General features: G+C 41.9%; 1 protein-coding gene across 2 annotated transcripts in view; it reads left to right on the forward strand.

Moving 5' to 3' along the window:
• The first annotated feature begins 1785 nt into the window (after positions 1–1785).
• Positions 1786–19062, forward strand: part of Lin7a (lin-7 homolog A, crumbs cell polarity complex component) — a 128814-nt gene continuing 111537 nt past the window's right edge. The window contains exon 1 of one of the 2 annotated variants that reach the window (XM_050135497.1): positions 1786–2143. In XM_050135497.1, coding sequence (XP_049991454.1) covers positions 2062–2143 — 82 coding nt within the window. In that variant the 5' untranslated portion in view covers positions 1786–2061. The remainder of the gene's footprint in view (positions 2144–19062) is intronic. The other variant, XM_050135498.1, reaches the window with a different exon arrangement.

The following is a 19062-nucleotide window of genomic DNA, read 5'->3' on the forward strand; positions in this document are numbered from 1 at the left end:
GGCTGGAGAGATGGCTCAGTGGTTAAGAGCATTGCCTGCTATTCCAGAGGTCCAGAGTTCAATTCCCAGCAACCACATGGTGGCTCACAACCATCTGTAATGAGGTCTGGTGCCCTCTGCTGGCCTGCAGGCATATACATAGAATCCACTATTCCCAAAGTATATCAATTTTTAAAGATTTATTTTACTTTTAATTGTGGTCTGGTCATCAGAGTGCGGATGCCTGAGGAGGTCAGAGGAGATATCAGAGACCCCTGGAGATGAAGTTTGAGGCAGCTATGAGACACTTAATGTCTGTAATGGACACTGAATTTAAGTCCTGTGCAAGAACAATGTGTGCTTTTAACTACAGTGCCATTTCTGAGCACCACAAAATATATTCCTTTTTTTTCATTCTCCTTAAGTTTTAATTAATGGATAATTACATAATTTCCCTGTTTCCACCTCTAATCATCCCCATGTACTGGCTCGTTGCTCTCTCTCTCTCTCTCTCTCTCTCTCTCTCTCTCTCATTCATGGTCTCTATTTCTCTCGTTGTTGTACACACACACACACACACACACACACACACACGGGAGTATATCTCTTTTACTAAACCCATCGGCAGCTCACAAATCTCAGGGACCTTGTAGAGGAGACTCAGGTTCCTCATGTTACCAGATCACTGTGCAACTGAAGGAAGTTGTTCCTCTTGTTTGCCAGGTGAGGAGGCTGGGCATCTACAAGAGACTGTGAGTTTGTCAGATAATATGTGCAATAAAGAGCTGAATTTCATGACTAGACGTAGTCAAAAATGGTCAGTCATCTTCGACTATCTCAGTCACTGGTGAAAGTCTACTGCTTTCTATCTCTTGGTGTCATTAGAAGAACATGGCATTGGTTGTATGCAAATACTTTGCTGCAACCCAAGGTCTGCCCCTGAGAGGTCCTTGGGAGTCACAATGATAAGTTAGCTGTCACACGGACGGGCAGCATTGTCTTCCAGGCACTTTTTCCCAGTCGCTTACATTATGCCTATAGGAGGCTTATCCATGCTTCTTCATCGTTTGATAGGGACATCAGCCTTGGTAGAAATTTACTGAAAGTTGAGATAAAGAGGCTTACAGTACTTGAAGGCTCTAGCAACTGAATGCTGGTCAGCTGACTCTGAAATAAGCCCTTTAATATTATGCCCCCGCAATCAGAGGCTGCAGGGAAAGAACAAATCGAGGGCGTATAGTAAGTGTATGTAACTCTCTTGGCTCAATTCTTTTCACATATGCTAATTAATAAGTAACACCCCGGAATACATGCTTCTCCTAGATTAATGTGAAAAAATCCTAGATGGGTATTTTTTTTTTCTATGACAGAGACCGGTTTTTCATTTTAAAACATTGTTAGGAAGTTTGCTTGTAAAGGCAGGTCATTTCCTAGGCGATACACCCAACTCCTAAGTGAACACTTACCTATAGAACCCTGGCCCTCAGTCAGTTACCTCGTACTGTTGGGAGGGAACATTCTAAAAAAGCTTCAACAGAAATTAATAGCAGCTACAACGATATAGGAGCATCTACCATTGCCAGTGGTACTTTCTATCTAAAGGGGTGTGGGATTAGTAGGTTGAAAATTTTTTTAATCTGAAAGCCAACCCATTTCCAGAAAAAATAGCCCCCAAAACACCAACCCTCTGCCCCCCCCCCATCTCTCTCTCCCGTTTCCGTGCCCTCTTTCTCTGTGTACAAGTGTATTTTGACCATTAACGCTTGGGTGGAAAGTTGAAAGACACCTAACCAGCTGCACCCAGCCAGAGCTCATGGGCGGAGGAGCGAAGTTCTAGGGCTGAGCGTTCCTTTTTCAGCGCCTGGCCATGCAGGCGCTCGCGGATACCTGCCCTGCTTGGCGCCGCGTCTGAAGATTCGCCTGGGCACAACAGTTGAGTCTCCATCTGGCTACCAACCCACCCGAGCTTTCTTCTCCTCCATCACCACCTTCCTGCCTCCCCCTCCTCCCCCTCCTTTCCGTCTTCCCTCTCCACCCCCGCCCCCAATCTCCTCCTCTTTTTCTCACTACAAGCGGTTGCTGATGCTGAAGCCGAGCGTCACTTCGGCTCCCAAGGCAGACATGGCGACATTGACAGTGGTCCAGCCGCTTACTCTGGACAGAGGTAAGGGAGCGGCTGGTACATCAGGCCACAGAGTCCGCACAGCTTCCCCCATCGCCCTGCCCAGTCCCACTGGGACAGCAGGATGCGCTCGGCTAGGGGCAACTGGGCGAGGACGATCAGTCTAGGAGGCTTTCGCGCCCGGAGCAGGACACTTTCTACCCCTCTCTCCTCGCCTCGTCCCTGCCGCCCCTTCTCGCAGCGCTCGCCGGGGCGTGGATGCCTTGTCAGGGCTCCAATGCTTCAGCCTCCAGTCCTAGTCCCTTGCCGGGTCGCCTCTGGGCCCCGGCTTTGTTGGAGAGGATGTGCGGAAACCACTGAGCGCTGGTAACTGGAGAGGGGCAGAGAAAGCTCTTCAAGCCAGAGCAGTAAAGGGACCAGTGGGGGAAACCAGCTAACAACTGCCGGCCCGAGGACCCGGAGGGAGGAAGTTTGTCCCCGTGCTGGAGACAGGATCTGTGCTGCTGCGGTGACTGTGAGATCGCCCCGGGGCGGTAGGGCGCTTGGCAGGGTAGCTGGGTGCACGGCCGCCGGGCTGCCGAGCCAGGGCGCTGCCCTCGGGCGAAAGGGCAGAGCGGAACCTGGGCAGCCTAGCGAGCTAGGGGACGCTGCACCCCGGAGGCAAGCTGGCTTGGCTCCGGCTTCCCGTCCGGAGCTACAGCTTGGGTCGCTGGTTCGCAGGGCTCCCTCCGCCTGCAGTTCCAGGCTGGTAGCAACTCCTGTCTTTTGCTCCAAAGCAACCTAGTTCTTCGCCAACCAAGTGCACCTCCGTGCCTGGGCTGCAGACAGCGCGGGGACAAAGCGCAGGCTTGGTAACAGTTTAACTTCTCGCCTGTGACCTGTGCGTCCTACTCTTTGGCTTCATGGGAAACAGCGTTTGCCTCCTCCTCAAACCTTCCCAAGCCTGGTTACTGGTTTCTCCTCTAAGCTTGGGGCCTGCGTAGTGCACATGAGTGGTACCCAACTGTGAGGGGGAGTTTCCTTTCGCCTTCCCCACGTCCAGGTATAGAGCGCCAGAGTCCCTGCTCTGCAGAGAGAGGGCACCTCTATCTCGGGTCCGAAGCGGCGGGGCTTAGGACCCGGGGCAGCCATTTGAAAATGCTGTGCTCAAAAGAAAATGATTTAGTCCTTGTCCCTCTAAAATTTCTCTTTCTGGGAGATTAAACTAGCGGGCCCAGCAAGGCAAAAAGAGCATCCTGCTGCGGAACACAGTGGCAAAGCTGGTAAACTCTGTTTGAGGTTCTTAATTTAGAGAGATCTCCGGTGACTTTACCTCAGTCTGTTGGTGCCAGAACAGATATTATGTGGAGCCCATAGCAACCTCACTTGGGGTGAGAGTTGAAACATAATTGATTTTTATGTTGGGAAATGTTCGTTTACACGCTTGCAAATTAATAACAGTAAAGAGCTCAGAAATCCGCCGTCTAATCTATGATTTTACCCCCCAATATCGTCTCTACTAAGCAGGATAAATCCACTGCTGGTAAGAGCCAAGCAGATGGTAAGCTATTAAAGACGATGGGATTCCCAAGTATTTCTGTTTTAATGTGATGAGTTCTTATATTGTCACATTACTAAATTACAGTCATTAACCATCCCAAGTTTAACTGCGTTCAACAGTCCACGTTCTAACTCCGTTAGAAGCTAACGGTCCAAGAAGAGCGCATACCCAAACAAGTTCCTATCTCACTGCTACTATTACTAAGACAACTGTCCCACTTTGGGGTGGGTGGTATCTTAGCCCTTAGGTGCCCCAGTCAGTTGTTCAGGGGAGGTGTTAGGCAGACAAAGATTTAACGTGCATTCTTGTTTAGACTCAAATGGCACCCGTCTGTGATTAGATCCATACAGTAACCCAGGAAGTATTTACATAGGTTAACTAGGTGGATATTTGAATGAACCATCTATCCATTCTGGCTTTAACTGTTTGGTGAATGAGAAAACTGTCAATAAAGTATCTTCCCTCTATTTAATTGTGATAGTACCTTAACATGATCGAGCAGGGAATTTTATTATTATTAGGTTGATGGATCGTGGGATTCTAAACATTGTCCTTGAACAGGGAGGGCTCAACTCTGTTGTTCATTTACTGGTGATTGCTCTACTATGCAGTTTTACCCTAACTTAGGCTTCAGTGGCCACCCACTGGAGACTAGATCACACTAAGCTCTGGGGTGCCGTTAGATATACCCTAAACTGTTCCACCCAAAGTTTTTTTGGTCCCTCCAAAGAGTTTACAACCGGTTGTTAGTTTTGTTCCCGCCCCCAGTAGGTGGAGCTTCCTGAGCAATAAGGCCATTTCTGAATCCATCCTCGATTTCCTCGTAGACCGTGGCTTGTGCTGGAAATCTCAAACTAATGTAGATTGGTGTTAGTGAACTAAAACCTGAGGTAAATCAAGATCAGTTGGTTATGGGGATTTCATACCAAACTGAGATACAACCCTGGTGTCAGTACCGCAGAGCTCACAGGGTTGGTAGGGCACACATGGGGAGGCTCCTAGGAACCTTTCTCCTATTGACTTGGTGGATTTTCATCAGCCACAGCTGCTAACCAAGGCTTTGCCTTAGGTTTTTGATTTTTCTTATTTTTAATTTATTTATTTATTAAAGATTTCTGCCTCCTCCCCGCCACCGCCTACCATTTCCCTTCCCCTCCCCCGATCAAGTCTCCCTCCCTCCATCAGCCCAAAGAGCAATCAGGGTTCCCTGCCCTGTGGGAAGTCCAAGGACCACCCACCTCCATCCAGGTCTAGTAAGGTGAGCATCCAAACTGCTTAAGCTCCCACAAAGCCAGTATGTGCAGTAGGATCAAAAACCCATTGTCATTGTTCTTGAGGTCTCAGTAGCCCTGGTTTTTGATTTTTCAAGACAAGGTTTTTCTGTGCAATCCAGGCTGTCCCTGTAGACCAGGCCCGGCCTTGAACTCAGAAATCTGCCTGTCTCTGCCTCCCGAGTACTAGGAATTAAAGCCTGTGTCACCAGGCCCCAAGCAGGATTGTAGCTGGGAAGAAGGAAATAAGACTCTTGTCAGGAACAACAAAGTGCATCTCGGCAAATGAGAACACACACGCTATGATTTTAGGGCTTCCGGTTAATTTCTAGTACTTTAATTTACACAAACATAAAACACAAAAGAAATAAAAAATGATGATTTTTAGGCTACGCTACCTCTAAATGGGAGATTTAAATCTTGCTTAGTGTCCTTTGGCAGCACATATACAAGCATACATATATGCGTATGTACATACATCATGCATACACATACACATACACGCACACACATATGGAATCTTGATGGAAAGTTTCTAAGGAAACAAATCAAAGCTACAGGCTTTAAATTGAGATTTACTCACTATGAATTCAAACGAGATAACTGAAAGTAAGACTGAGAAGTCATATTCATCTGGGTTTTTTTGTCTGGAAAGTAAGATTTTAAAAGATCCAGGCTGGCCTAAAGGGATAGTCAGGGTGACTTGGGGGCTTTCACATCCCTATGAATATCCAAAGATTATTTTCTAATGTCATCAAGAAATTGGACTAGTCAATACTTCAAACCTTGGGGGTCTGCAATGGGCAAAGTAGATTCCTGCTTAGTTAGTGTTTCTTGATATTCTTTATTTACTTACTGAGGTCCTATTATAAGTCACATTTTATTTGGGGTCAGTGTATATTGAGAAACTAGACAAATGACGATTCTAATTTCGGTCATAAGTAGGGGCCACTAGGCAAAGGTTTCTTTTTTAAGCAACTCACTCATCCATTCGTTCAGTATACCGTTATCACCTGTTGCATACCGATGCTATGGGAATGCAAGAAGAAAGGTTTTTTGCCCCAATGAGTCTAAAGAGACTACTAGAGGAGACAAATGTCAAGGGATGGATTTACTAAAAATTACTGAGTGTCAACCTTATTCCAAATACTGTTCGAAGCACTGTGGTAGTGCCAGTTGAGCAAAATAGGTAAAATCTAATGGTGTTTGCATGCTAGTGAGAGGGATACAAAGAATACACACATACAAGTGTGAGGCTGGTGGTAAAAATAAAAGTGAACAAATGACAATGGATCACTACACACACACACACACACACACACACACACATCAAGGAAAGACCCCTGTGACTGCGACATCTGAGAAGACCACTGGAAAAAAGGGAGGAAACAAGCTTTGTTGATAATTGTGGGTAAAAAGCCTCAGGAGGAAGAATGGAAGCCCTCAACACATCACATTTATATTGTGAAAAAGCAAGCAAAAGAGGAGTCTTAGCAAATGGGTATTTGATGGTGGTAGCCAGGGGCTCAGATGACGTGACTCATAGCGATGATGTTAGAGCATATGAGAATGTGAAATGCTCTGAAGAAAACTATCTGAGAGGAGATTATGGACGTGAGAACTACTTGGTTGGTGTTGATTAAGAACGACTCCCTGAGAGAGGGAAAATTTCAGCTGGTCTTCATATATAATATTATTATGATCTTTACAAAAAGCAGTCATGATGAGGGAAGTACATAAGTACATATAGCATCAGTTCCAGATTTTACTACTTGGTTACCAGCTAGTTAATAGATTGAGGGAAAAAAAGACAGTCAAAAATTAAAATTACCGAAAAACAATTACACCAGAAGGCTACATCATGAGTTAGAAATTTGGTTATATAGGCCAAGTAAATCTACAGATTAGCTTTACACTATGTTTTATTGTCAGATGATAATATCATACGGTAATTTGATTTTCAAGAATGCACTAAACCCTTGCTCTTATGGTACTATACTTAAATCTTTATCTTGAATGCTGGTGGTCTTGATAAGGGATGGCTAGTTTGGGGTTAGATAAACATCGGTGTAAACCGCAGTACAGGTAATTTACCCCTGTGGCAGCACGAAGCTTCTGATTAGGAGATGAGCAAGAAAACCATCTCTTCCCACTCTTAAATGTCCTCAGACCCTCTTCTTGTGTTCAGAGATTGGCTTGGCCAGATTTTAATCTTTAAAACTAGGAATGACTTTCAGCTAAAATCAGGGCAGCAAAAGAGAGAGCAGACCGTGATACTGAATACTGCCGCCTTTCTAGAACCTGGAAATGCCTCGCTGTGTTAAACACTGAGCCCTTTCAGGCACTTTCCCGAGAGTGCGGTAGCTTCCACTCTCCTTCACGGCCCATTTCAAGGTCAGAGAGGATAATATGAAAAGCCCCTTTAAATTTTGACCTTTGCTTAACCTTTCCCCTTCAAACCATTAAAGCAAAATGGTTTAAAAAATTATGACCCATAACGTGATAATACAAACCCTATGGTAGAAAAAAAGGAATAATTTAATTTTTCTCTGGATCTAGAGAGATGACTGTGCACTAAAGAGCGAGTGTTGGTCTCAGGCCCCAAATTTGGTTCCCTGAACCCCTGCCAGCAGCTCACAACCACCTGTGACATCAGCTCCAGGGGATCCATGCCTCTGGCTCTCCTGGGCAATTGCACTTAGGCAGACCTAGTCCCCAAACAGAAAAAATAATGTATGTGCAATTGAAAATAAAGTAAATATTTTAAAATAAAATTCTAGGAGTTAATTAAAATTATGTAACTTACAAATCAGTGGTATTCGATGACCTAATCAATAGGTTACGACCGATTTCAGTGTGTCCATAAGGCAAATTGTTGCGGCTGCCACCATCTAACTTTTCTGGGCTTCCACTTGAATTTGGATAAGTTGCAAAAATAGAAATGGAAACTGCAATTTCTTAGCTTCTTTTAATCATAATTTATATTATTGATTAAACTAGTCTTAAGTGCATTTCCTCATTTTAAAAGATCAAACTTTTGTCCTTTGAAGTTTCTACTGGGAAACCAAGAAATATTATCTTATGGATTTCAATATTATGGGGAGAAAGCAACATGAGAACAAATATTGAACGTCAATGAGAATCCCATGGTGCCACGGTTTTTGTTACATTTGGTACATATTAGCATTTTCTCTTTTCTTTTCACTTTTAAAGGCATACAGGGCCCATTTCTTTATGTATCTCCAATTCAAGCCCTGGGCAACCTATAGATTTTCTAATCAACTGCATTCACCACTTGCTGGCCTTTTTGGTTGGTTGGTTTATGAAGACAGGGTTTCTCTGTAGCTTTGGAGCCTGTCCTGGAACTAGCTCTTGTAGACGGGCATGGCCTCAAACTCACAGAGACCCGCTAACCTCTGCCTCCTGAGTGCTGGGATTAAAGGTGTGTGTCACCATCACTCAGCAGCATTCACAAGTTTTTATAAAATCTGTTTTCAACTGAAAATTGCTCCTTCTCTTGAACCTCAGTTTTCTATCTTTGTTTTCATTTGGAGGGATTTTTATGATAGAAAAAAAATGAGGAGGAAGAAATATAAGTGTGATCATTTTAACTACTGTTTCAAAGATGCATGCCTGATGATCTTGATAGAAAAAACGGAAGGCTAAGAATGTTGTATCTCATCCTAAAGCCTCACCAACATCAACAGCCTGGTACATTTCGGCTCATAAACATTAAGTACTTGTTTACTTTAAGCGAATATTTTCTGGAGGCAGCAATAAACATTTTACAAACTATTTTTGCTGAATATCTTTTTTGGTGTGATCCTGCCATTCATAAAATTAGTGGTGTTGTTTCATGGGTGTACTTTTAAGACTCGCTAAAGGCTCCTAGCTATATAGTAGAGCGTAAGGAACATTTCCTGAGTAATATAAACAAAATAACGAACAAGCCATGGCGGCTTTAGGCTATCAGTTGTGTGTGTATGTGTTTGTGTATGTGTGTGTGTGTTCATTTTGTCTGTGTGTCTGTGTGTCCAGCAAATGGCCAGAAACAATGAGAGACCCTGTTGTTGATATTCATAGTCTCCTTTCCATTTTCTGCATTGATCTTACTGTTTTAGTTGGTGAATGGACCAAACATTTAGTCATATATCAGGACCATGAAGACTTACCGAATGTGAAGAGCGGGCTGAAGAATCATCTGCTCCACCCCAGTATGCAAAAATGAGCTACTCTGTGATTTTATTTTTCACAACTACCAATTAATGAATGATAGAGCTATGGCATGATAGACAGGTTAAGAGATTTATTTTGAAAGCACTCTCTGTTGACAAAAATGTCTTTAAAAGTCACAATGATCCCACCAATTCATTACTTCTAATCAATGGGATCAAGAACTTTTTAAGACTGGGTTGTGCTAAGTAATGTGCTTGCTCCACTTGAAGACTTGCCTAGTGAAAGCAAATATGCCTAAAACCACTTAGAAGCCACATGGGACTGAAATTTCTTTTGAAGTCGCACTCAGACATCTGTCTGTGTTGCACAGAAAGCCCAGAGCTCCTGGTTTAAACTAATCACCACGTCTAGAAACACAGGAGCAATTTCAAGTCCACCTGGTTCTGTTCTTTTTGTTTACTTGCTCGCTGTTGTCATAGTAACATTAATTCTGCATAAGATCGTCTAGCAAAGAATTGCCATCACCAAAAAAAAAAAAAAAAAGAGGATAGATTAATAAAAGTCACAGAATGTTCACTGAAACCCCCAGGTTAGATGGCAGAGAAGTGAGCACCAACTGACAACTGCATCTATTGAAAAGCAAAGGAGTGATTGGACACTGTGGATAAGGGACTAATGGAAGTGATGCTTAAGAACAGTAGGTTGAACAGGTAGCATGAGTTCGGGAAAATGCATTTAGGGAATTACAGGCCAAACTCTTTGGTGATATCTCTGAGCAGAACATAATAGAAGGCATATTATTAGAATGATAAAATATGGACCATTAGAAAAGAAAGCAGGGCTTCTGCAGCAGGTACATGGGCCGATGAGAGTGGATTGGATGAATTTCATGGGTATGGCACAGCTGTGTTCCATCCTCCAGATGCTATTAACTGTGCAAGAGGCCTCGCTGAAAACATGGAGCTACGTGAAGTGGGCTTCTAGTGGTTGAATGCAGCTCTGAGAATGGATGGGTCTCAGTCTTCTGCATTGTTACTGAGATTTCAGCTGAGTGCCATAAATTATATTTTAATCAAATTTGTTGGTGGCATACAGATTTGGAAAATAAGAAATAACTGAGCCAACAATATCAGCATTCTAAGAATGTACCTAGCTAAAATGACAGCTTACAATGAAGCAGATAAAATTCAATGTAGTTTTCATTCATTACATGGAATCAAGTCAGAATGTGATTAGATTCGTATTGATGGCACTGGTACATGACTGGGACAATCTTATTTAAGAGTTATTGATTTGGAAAATATTGATAAATTAATTTAATAAAGTCAAAACAAGCTGTGTAATTAAATCATCAAAATATTAAAAAAATCAATCTCTTTTAAGTTAAATGGAAAACTGTATCAATTCTGTAATAAAATACTAATATTCCATAATCTATGGGGGATTATTTTAAGAATTAGCAAATATTATCAGATCTAGGCAACCTCTTGTTTGGTATGTTCCTCATGTTAGTGATGTTTTAGAACACAATGAAAACGATCATGCTCACAGAAAAGTTAGTCAACTGAGATACAACGGGTAACAGTAGGCCTAAACGTTGTTTGTCATGTAGAGAGTTTAATATCTAGAATCCCCAACGGCAAAAGCCTGTTTAAAACTCATCAGCTACATCAAGGTATTAACTAGAAACATGTTTAAATATCCAGATTCCCTCTTGGAAGGAAGTACCACCCCACTTAGCTTTGAACCTCCGAGGATGGCAAAACGGTAGGACTTACTTTACTGCAATGCTTTACATCTGTCATAAAATATAAGCCTAATATGGGATTTTAAGACACACTCTTGTGGTGACCTGTGAGAAGGGGTTTTCTTCAACATGATAGAGATTAGCTATCAAATGAATTGCTGAATGCTGTATTTAAAGGTGAAAGATGGAAGAGTAGATTTAAGCTCAAGAATAATACAAAAGATTTCACCAATAATCGTAGATAAAAGTAAGCAAAAATTCTGAACACAGAGCTGTCAAATTTTCCTGTCTTCAGAGTATTTGATTGTCAATTGAAAAGCTATTAGAAGGCATAACTGAATTTCCCAGAGATAATCACTAATCCCATGAATCAGTGCTCACACATCCAAATAATAATTAAAAAGCAATCTCATATCCAAATAAAAAAGCTTAAAAGGTCAATGAAAAGGTAAACTACAACAACAAAGTACAATAAAAAGACAGGAATAGAAAAGTAATAAATTTTGACTGCCTATTTGACATGCCTGCTATGTATTTGAGAAAGGGAGATAGAAAGAAGAAAAGACGGATGAGGTCTCTCTCAATGATGTGCGTGACTCCCGGTTAGGGTAGAAACAAACATTTTTTTTCTTTTTTTTTTTAATTTTAATTTTTATTTATTTATTAAAGATTTCTGTCTCTTCCCCACTGCCGCCTCCCCTTTCCCTCCCCCTCCCCCAATCAAGTCTCCCTCCCTCGTCAGCCCAAAGAGCAGTCAGGGTTTCCTGCCCTGTGGGAAGTCCAAGGGCCACCCACCTCCATCCAGGTCTAGTAAGGTGAGCATCCACGAAACTGCCTAGGCTCCTACGAAACCAATAGGTACAGTAGGATCAAAAACCCATTGCCATTGTTCTTGAGGTCTCAGTAATCCTCATTGTCGACTATGTTCAGCGAGACCGGTTTTAACCCGGGCTTTTTCAGACCCAGGCCAGTTGGCCTTGGTGAGTTCCTGATAGAACATCCCCATTGTCTCAGTGTATGGGTGCACCCCTCGCGGTCCTGAGTTCCTTGCTTGTGCTCTCTCTCCTTCTGCTCACCATGGACCCAGCAATACCAATCTTGGGAATATACCCAAGAGAGGCCTTATCACACAACAAAAGTATATGCTCTACTATGTTTATAGCAGCATTGTTTGTAATAGCCAGAACCTGGAAACAACCTAGATGCCCTTCAATTGAAGAATGGATGAAAAAAGTATGGAATATATACATATTAGAGTACTACTCAGCAGTAAAAAACAAGGAATTCTTGAAGTTTGCAGGCAAATGGATGGAAATAGAAAACACCATCCTGAGTGAGGTTAGCCAAACCCAAAAAGAGGAACATGGGATGTACTAACTCATATTTGGTTTCTAGCCATAAATAAAGGACATTGAGCCTATAATTCAGGTTCTTTGAGAAGCTAAATAAGAAGGAGAACCCAAAGAAAATCATATAGGCTTCCTCCTGAATATTAACCTTCAGCAGGCAATGAAAGGAGACAGAGACAGAGACCCACAATGGAGCACCAGACTGAAATCTCAAGGTCCAAATCAGAAGAAACAAACATTTAAACAGGTGAGAAAACAGTGTGACTCCAGAGAGCAGTAAGTACAGAGAAGAATACACTGAGAGAATGAGAGAAACTTATGCACTGAGCCCTGGAAGGCTGTGAGAGTACGCTTCGTCAGAGCAGAAGCAGGCACTGTGCAAAGATGATCATTTTGATGAGTAAAAGCAAGGGAAAAAAGAAATCAGAGCATAGTAAAAGAGGGGGATAGATGAGAAAGAATGCAGAGCGGGAGGTAGCAATCCCTGCTTTAAGGACGCAAGGAGACGATGGATAGCAAAGACTGTGTAGACCATAGATGCGTATGGCAATATTATTTTCCTTCATTCCCTACTGTTTTCTCCATCATTTCAAGGGCACCATGTTATTTCGGAGCCAACATGATGTTTATAAGAATTCTGGGCAGGAATGTCCTGCCTACTTTTAAATTAAAGCCTTTCTTCTTACTAACCCCACCACATCTGCCCAAGTTGCTTAACTATTTTGAGTTTCGGTTTTCTAATCTGCAGAGTTGCAGATTGTAAAACTAATACTGAAGACGTAGATTTGTTGATTTTAATATTCTAATATGTATAAAATATTCAGTCTGAATCTGACACATAAAAAATACTCAACAGCCATCATCATTCCCTGAGCCCTGAATGCCATGTGATCCCAATTGGGCAAGGATAGAAAATGCTTCCTTTACTATAGCACACAAAGAGCCTGGGGCTACACTTAGTTGGGGATTTGAAAGTTGCAGGAAGTTGTTGGGATGCTTAGATATCTAAAGGTAATATTTCCTATCTATGTAACTTACTCTATACATACACTTTCCCTAAATTGTTCATTTCTTGATTGGTCATCAATGTCCTAACTCCATCATTAGGACACTTATAAGAGATGAATGACAGAATTGCTTTGCATAGCTATCACCCTAAACATCTACAATTTTCATATTTTTGTATGGATGATGTGTGTGTGTGTGTGTGTGTGTGTGTGAGAGAGAGAGAGAGAGAGAGAGAGAGAGAGAGAGAGAGAGAGAGAGAAGCTCAGCACACATGTGCTGTGATGCTGGTATGGATATAAAAGGAGTTGTCACTCTTTACCTTCTACCTAGTTTGAGACAGCATCCTTCTCTTTTGGATGCTATTGTTCTTCATTCTCTATTAGAGGCCAGCTGGCCCCCAAGCCTCTAGGGGATTTCCTGTCTCTGTTACCCATCTCATCATAGGAGTACCATTGTATAATTTGGGGTATCATAGTAATACAAATTTGTGTCCCCTAAAATTTACTGAGTTAATTATTGTTTTGGCTTGCATAATTTTTTTTGGCTTGCATAATTTTAAGCAAGAAAATGAGGCAAGGACACAAGGGGACAGATTTTTTTATTAAACAGAAATATTTCCAAGTTTGTTTCCTTCGAAATTAGAATTAGTGCCTTCTAAAACTATCGAGTCTTGTGTTCATGCACATTATACAGGGAAAAGATAATTAACAAACTTTGTTTTTTCCAAAACAGACTTATATACTCAATAATGGTTTAGCGTGTGCTCTGTGGTGTTTTTCTAAATATAAGTGAGCCATACACAGATATGAAAATATGTACTAAGAAGATGAGAAGAAAAGCTAAATGTGATTTTTTTGCTCCCCCTTTTTAAAGCAGCTATTTAGTTTTAAAGGGACATTTGGTTTTCAGAAGCAAATGTGGTAGCTCATAGAAGAAGGTCTGGATTCAGACGGCTAAGTCTCAGTTCAGTCTCCCTTTCCAATCATAGCCATGGACCGCCACCTCGTTATGCTTATGAGCTATGCATGCTGGGTGAGTTTGATCCTCTTGACACAAGCTAGAATTTCCTGGAAAGAGGGTAATTCAGCTGAAGAATCACTGTCTCTAGATTGGACTGTGAGCCTGTCTTGGGGCATTTTCTTAATTGACAATTGAAGTGGGAGGGCCCAGATCACTTACTGACAATGCCACGTGTAGGCAATTGATCTTGTATTATATTATTAGAAAGTAAAGTGAAAACTGGCTTGGAGGATACACTCCACTTTGGTACAGGCATGAGATCTCTCGTGTAACTAAAGCAAGGAGACTTTTAAAATGTAAGCCATTGTTTGTGTGTAGTTTTTAAAGCAGATCAAGAAAATATCTTAGATTTTGTGAAACAAAAATCTTTGTAAAATTATAAAGAATTGAAGAGTAATAAAGAGGTGTGTGTGTGTGTGAGAGAGAGAGAGAGAGAGAGAGAGAGAGAGAGAGAGAGAGAGAGATGCAAACCATGAAGAGCACCAACCAGTGTTCCTTCATGGTCTCTGCTTCATTTTCTGCCTCTGAGGCCCTTCCTTCCCTTGACGTTAACCATACAAGCTGTAACATGAAGTAAATCCTTTTCTTCCCAAGTTTCCAAGTTTCTCTGGGGTCATGGTGTTCATCACAGAAACAGAAAGAAAACGGGAGCATTATGTATCCTCGATATGTTTTTGCTGCAGTCCTCTTTATTTTCTTTGTAAAGCTGATGATAATGAGACTCCATCTCATTAAGATGTGGGGAAAATGAGCTGAGAATACATACACCAACAGGTGTACGCATGCAAGTGCTCAAATGGAACCATCCCTACAGAAAATGCTCAACAGCTAGGGGTATCCCCCATCTCCTCCTTCCAGGGTCATGCTTACTTCCACAGTACAATAAGTATGAAGGCTTAAGATTTAGGTAGATGTGTATTTGTCCTACAGCTCTGCTGCTTACTGTGTTTATGGACGTGGAGTGGTGCTTAATTTCTGAATGCTCTATCTTGTGTCCCTGTATAAAAGCAATGACGCCTACCTTTACATGGTCATGCATTTCTTTGGTTCTGTTTTCCTTCACATAGCCATTCAGGAAAAAGGCTACAGTCTTAAAGCTGACAAGTCAAGAGTTCATTACAGTACCTGAAGAAGAAGAGACACTTGGCAGATAATGTAGAATGATGCATTTTGAGTCGTATGGCCATAGCTCATACACATGATCACTGATGGCATGTCAGGCATTATTCCTAGCTCTTTATGAATTCTATTATGAATTCAATCAGTCGCCAAACAAGCCTGTGAGGTAGGTGGAATTGATATTTTGAAGAATCAGGAGTTGAGGCACAGAGAGTATTATAGTTCAGCTGGATTGATTCTTAGTCCCTTGGGTTTAATGGCTAGGCTACATTGTCAAGAACAAGTTCATAGGTCCATAACATGCACTGAGGAACATGAACTTGTAAGGAAAAAATAGAGATACCAATGCTTGCAAAGGCGTCAAAGGAAAGACAGGTCATAGGAACAGAGGAGAGTGCAAAGCAGCCACAGAGAAAATAAGAGCACAGATTTGCTCTTTACTTACAAAAATATTATCTATTACAACTAGGAAAGGTTGATTTAAATCATGTATTTTAAAATTGTAACATAAATACTTGAAAATAGCTGGTGGTTAATACATGATTGTGCTAGCTGTTTATGGCAGTTATTCTCTGGGTGAAAAAGAATCTACCAAGAGAATTTTAGGAATACATCAGCAATATCAGGTGTATTTCTCCTAGACTGTACCAATGGTGACAACCTTCAGATGACTTTTCAGTCATCTTTAATGCACAAAAAAATTATATTTTGGAATTTGATATGTTCTCAAAAAGGTTTTAGGGCCCCAAGTTCTCTTTTCCCTGTATCTGTTGTCTCCCAGCAAGCAAAAAAAGGGGGGGATTTGGGGCTATATCCCAACCTGAACTGCATGCTTAAGAAGGAAATTGTAGCATCTATTATTCCCAGCTTCCAGAGTAGTTCTGGGTATCCTGAGATGCATAAACACACCCTGCTTACCCATCATTACTGAAAATGTGCTCTGGGTTATAGTATGGATTTCCTTGGCCCAAGTTCAATACAGTCCATTCATTGTTCAACGTGAAAGAGGTGTTCTGCCTAAGTCAATTTTAAAGGAATCCGAAGCATCGTTCTTCTTGTGTAGTCTCCTTTGGTTGCTTGCTTTGGTTTTCCTAGACAGGGTCTTATTCTGTAAGCCAGACTTGCCTGACACTCACTGTATGCATACTCACGGGCTGGCTTCAAATTAGCAGCAATCAGTCCTTTTGCTTCTGCTTCCAGAGTGCTGAGAACATGAGCACGATCTGCCCCACACAGCCAGCCTTTTAAGCTAAATATTTTCATTAACCGTTTCCTACTACACTTGTGAGATTTATATAGTTTTCTTCTGTGCTACAGCATCTATTTTCTAACAAATGAAATTTGACTAAGTGAATAGTGGAACATACCGTAAATAAGACAGGAAAGCTGAAGCTATAACACAGATGGGATGTTGAAAGGTCAGAGGGAAGTTCTCCATTTCCCCAGTTTCAATGTATTTTCATGAATTGAGGTTGATAGTCAGATGCTCTGGCTGAATGTTGCATTCTGTGGCCACTTGGACATCAATTTCTTCTATTGCCAGACATCTAAATACTGCCAATTAGGTATACTAAAGATTGCTATCACTGTGGAAATGTTACAACGACAGACTGAAAGTTTTTTCTTCCTTAAAATGTGTATGTTGAAGGCATATTTGCCAATGTAAATGTGCTCCTGGTTGAAATCTGAGAAGGATTATTTGGTTTATATTATGTCAGGATGGTGGGGTTCCCATTTTTGGACTGCTGTATCTATAACAAGACAAAGACTTTTCAGTATCTCTCTCTCTCTCTCTCTCCCTCACTTCCTCCCTCCCTCCCTCTTTTTCTTTCTCTCTCTGTGTGTGTATACATGTCTCTCTCACTGTTTCTCTCTCTTCCTTCCTTCTTTTTTTCTTCCTTCCTCCCTCTATTTTTTTATTCCTTCCCTCCTTCCTTCCTTTTCTCCCTTTCTCTCTTTTCTTTTTCTCCTGCAATTTTGTTATAGCCCCCTCTGCTTCACTTTCTTTTTATCACTCTCCTTTTACCTCCGTTTTCCCTCCTGCCTACTCTCCTCCCTTTGGACACCCCCAGAAAACTCCTGTGTAAATACAGAGGATCATCTCCCTGTCAGACCTGCCAGAACCTTCATCTAGGAAACCCCAGGCTCTATAGAGAACTAGTTCTCCACTCTTTAAGAACACTGTCTGTGCTGTTTGATTACAATAGTCTGCTTTGGCTCATTCAAGTGGCTGCAACACGATGCCAAAAGCTGGTTACTCTATGAACAATAGACATCCATTGCTCACAGGAGCAATCTGGAGGCTTTCTCAAGTTCAAGGCACCAGTAGAGTGTTTGGTTCTTGCCATTTCCTCACAGATGGCATTTTATTTTTATGTCCTCCCTCAGTGGAGCGCTGCTGCTCTGTGGAGTCTATTTTTAGGACACGGGTCCTGTATATGAGGGCTCTTGTGGTTGTGACTTTGTATCCCGAGTCTTACACCTCCCAATACCATTACACTTATGACTCGGTACAAAATACAACTTTTGGAAGGATAGTTGTCATCAGAACATGGAGTGCAGAGAGCTAAGACAGTGTTCTCCTCTTTTTCTGAAAGTAGCCTCAGAAAGAGTCTTTCCTACTTAGCTGAGCAGATTAGCCATGGCATAATGATTTTACATGTATACAGGTTAAGATATACATTCTTGCCTTCACACATTCCATCCTGGGCTTAGAATTACCCACCATACACATTTCGGGAAGCTGCTTCTCTTGAGCCACTTTCTGTTATTTTCAGAGCTTTAAAAGAAAATACACAGAGTGTCTCCTCTAAGAAGCTTCCCTGGGGACAGCTTATGTAGTTTAGTTTGTGGAGCTCTTGCCTGGTAGCCATTAGGCCCTGAATTCAAGCCCCACATCCTACCTCAGCACTGTGAAATAGGAGAAGATGAAAGCAATGAAGGTTCTGCATAATTGTGCTTTGACTTGAAAGATTTTACTTTTTGTGAATGACAAATTCCTTGGATGTAAAATAGTTCTGACCCTGATTGGTTTCCCTATATGAATTGACATTTTACTGACGTTGTATAATCTCCTGGTATTTACTTGGTACCATTCATGTGGGTAGCCCTGGGATCTAGAGTAGATAGTATAAATTTGTCTAGGTTTTTCTTTTTCTTTTTTGTTTGTTTTTGTTAGTTTTTGAAGACGGGGTTTCTCTGTAACAGCCCTGCTTGACCAGGAGTTCACTCTGTAGACCAGGCTGGCCTCAAACTCACGGAGATCTTCCTGACTCTGCCCCCCGCCCCCTGCAAGTGCTGGGATTAAAATCATGTGCCGCCACTGTCCAGCTTAAGTTTTTCTTAAAATGATGTTACTATGCATACTGTACTTCCAATCCCTCCTTCCTGTAAACTGCAGCCCTAGATCACATATGCTTGTGACTTATAAACGCTGTCTACATTTTCAATGCTTGCAAATTCCAGAGACTGTTTCATGATACACGAAACTGGATTGTTTCCATTTCGCTGCCCACATGCAAAGCTGCCCCGGAACCGCACTGTGTTTCACCATTCATGCTTGCCCATGGCTGATTTTACCCTAGAGCTGTGTTGTCGACCAGCTGATACACAGACAGGAAAGTCTGTCAACCTAAACTGTCTTGATGTTCAACAGCCCCTGCTTTTTAAGGAATTAAAGAAAAAACGGAACCAGGTGGTTGCGGCTCATATCTTTAATCTCAACCCTCCGG

The sequence above is a fragment of the Alexandromys fortis genome, unplaced genomic scaffold, assembly GCF_014885135.2.
Source record: "Alexandromys fortis isolate MF-2015 unplaced genomic scaffold, M_Fortis_MF-2015_v1.1 scaffold_24, whole genome shotgun sequence".
NCBI lineage: Eukaryota > Metazoa > Chordata > Mammalia > Rodentia > Cricetidae > Alexandromys > Alexandromys fortis.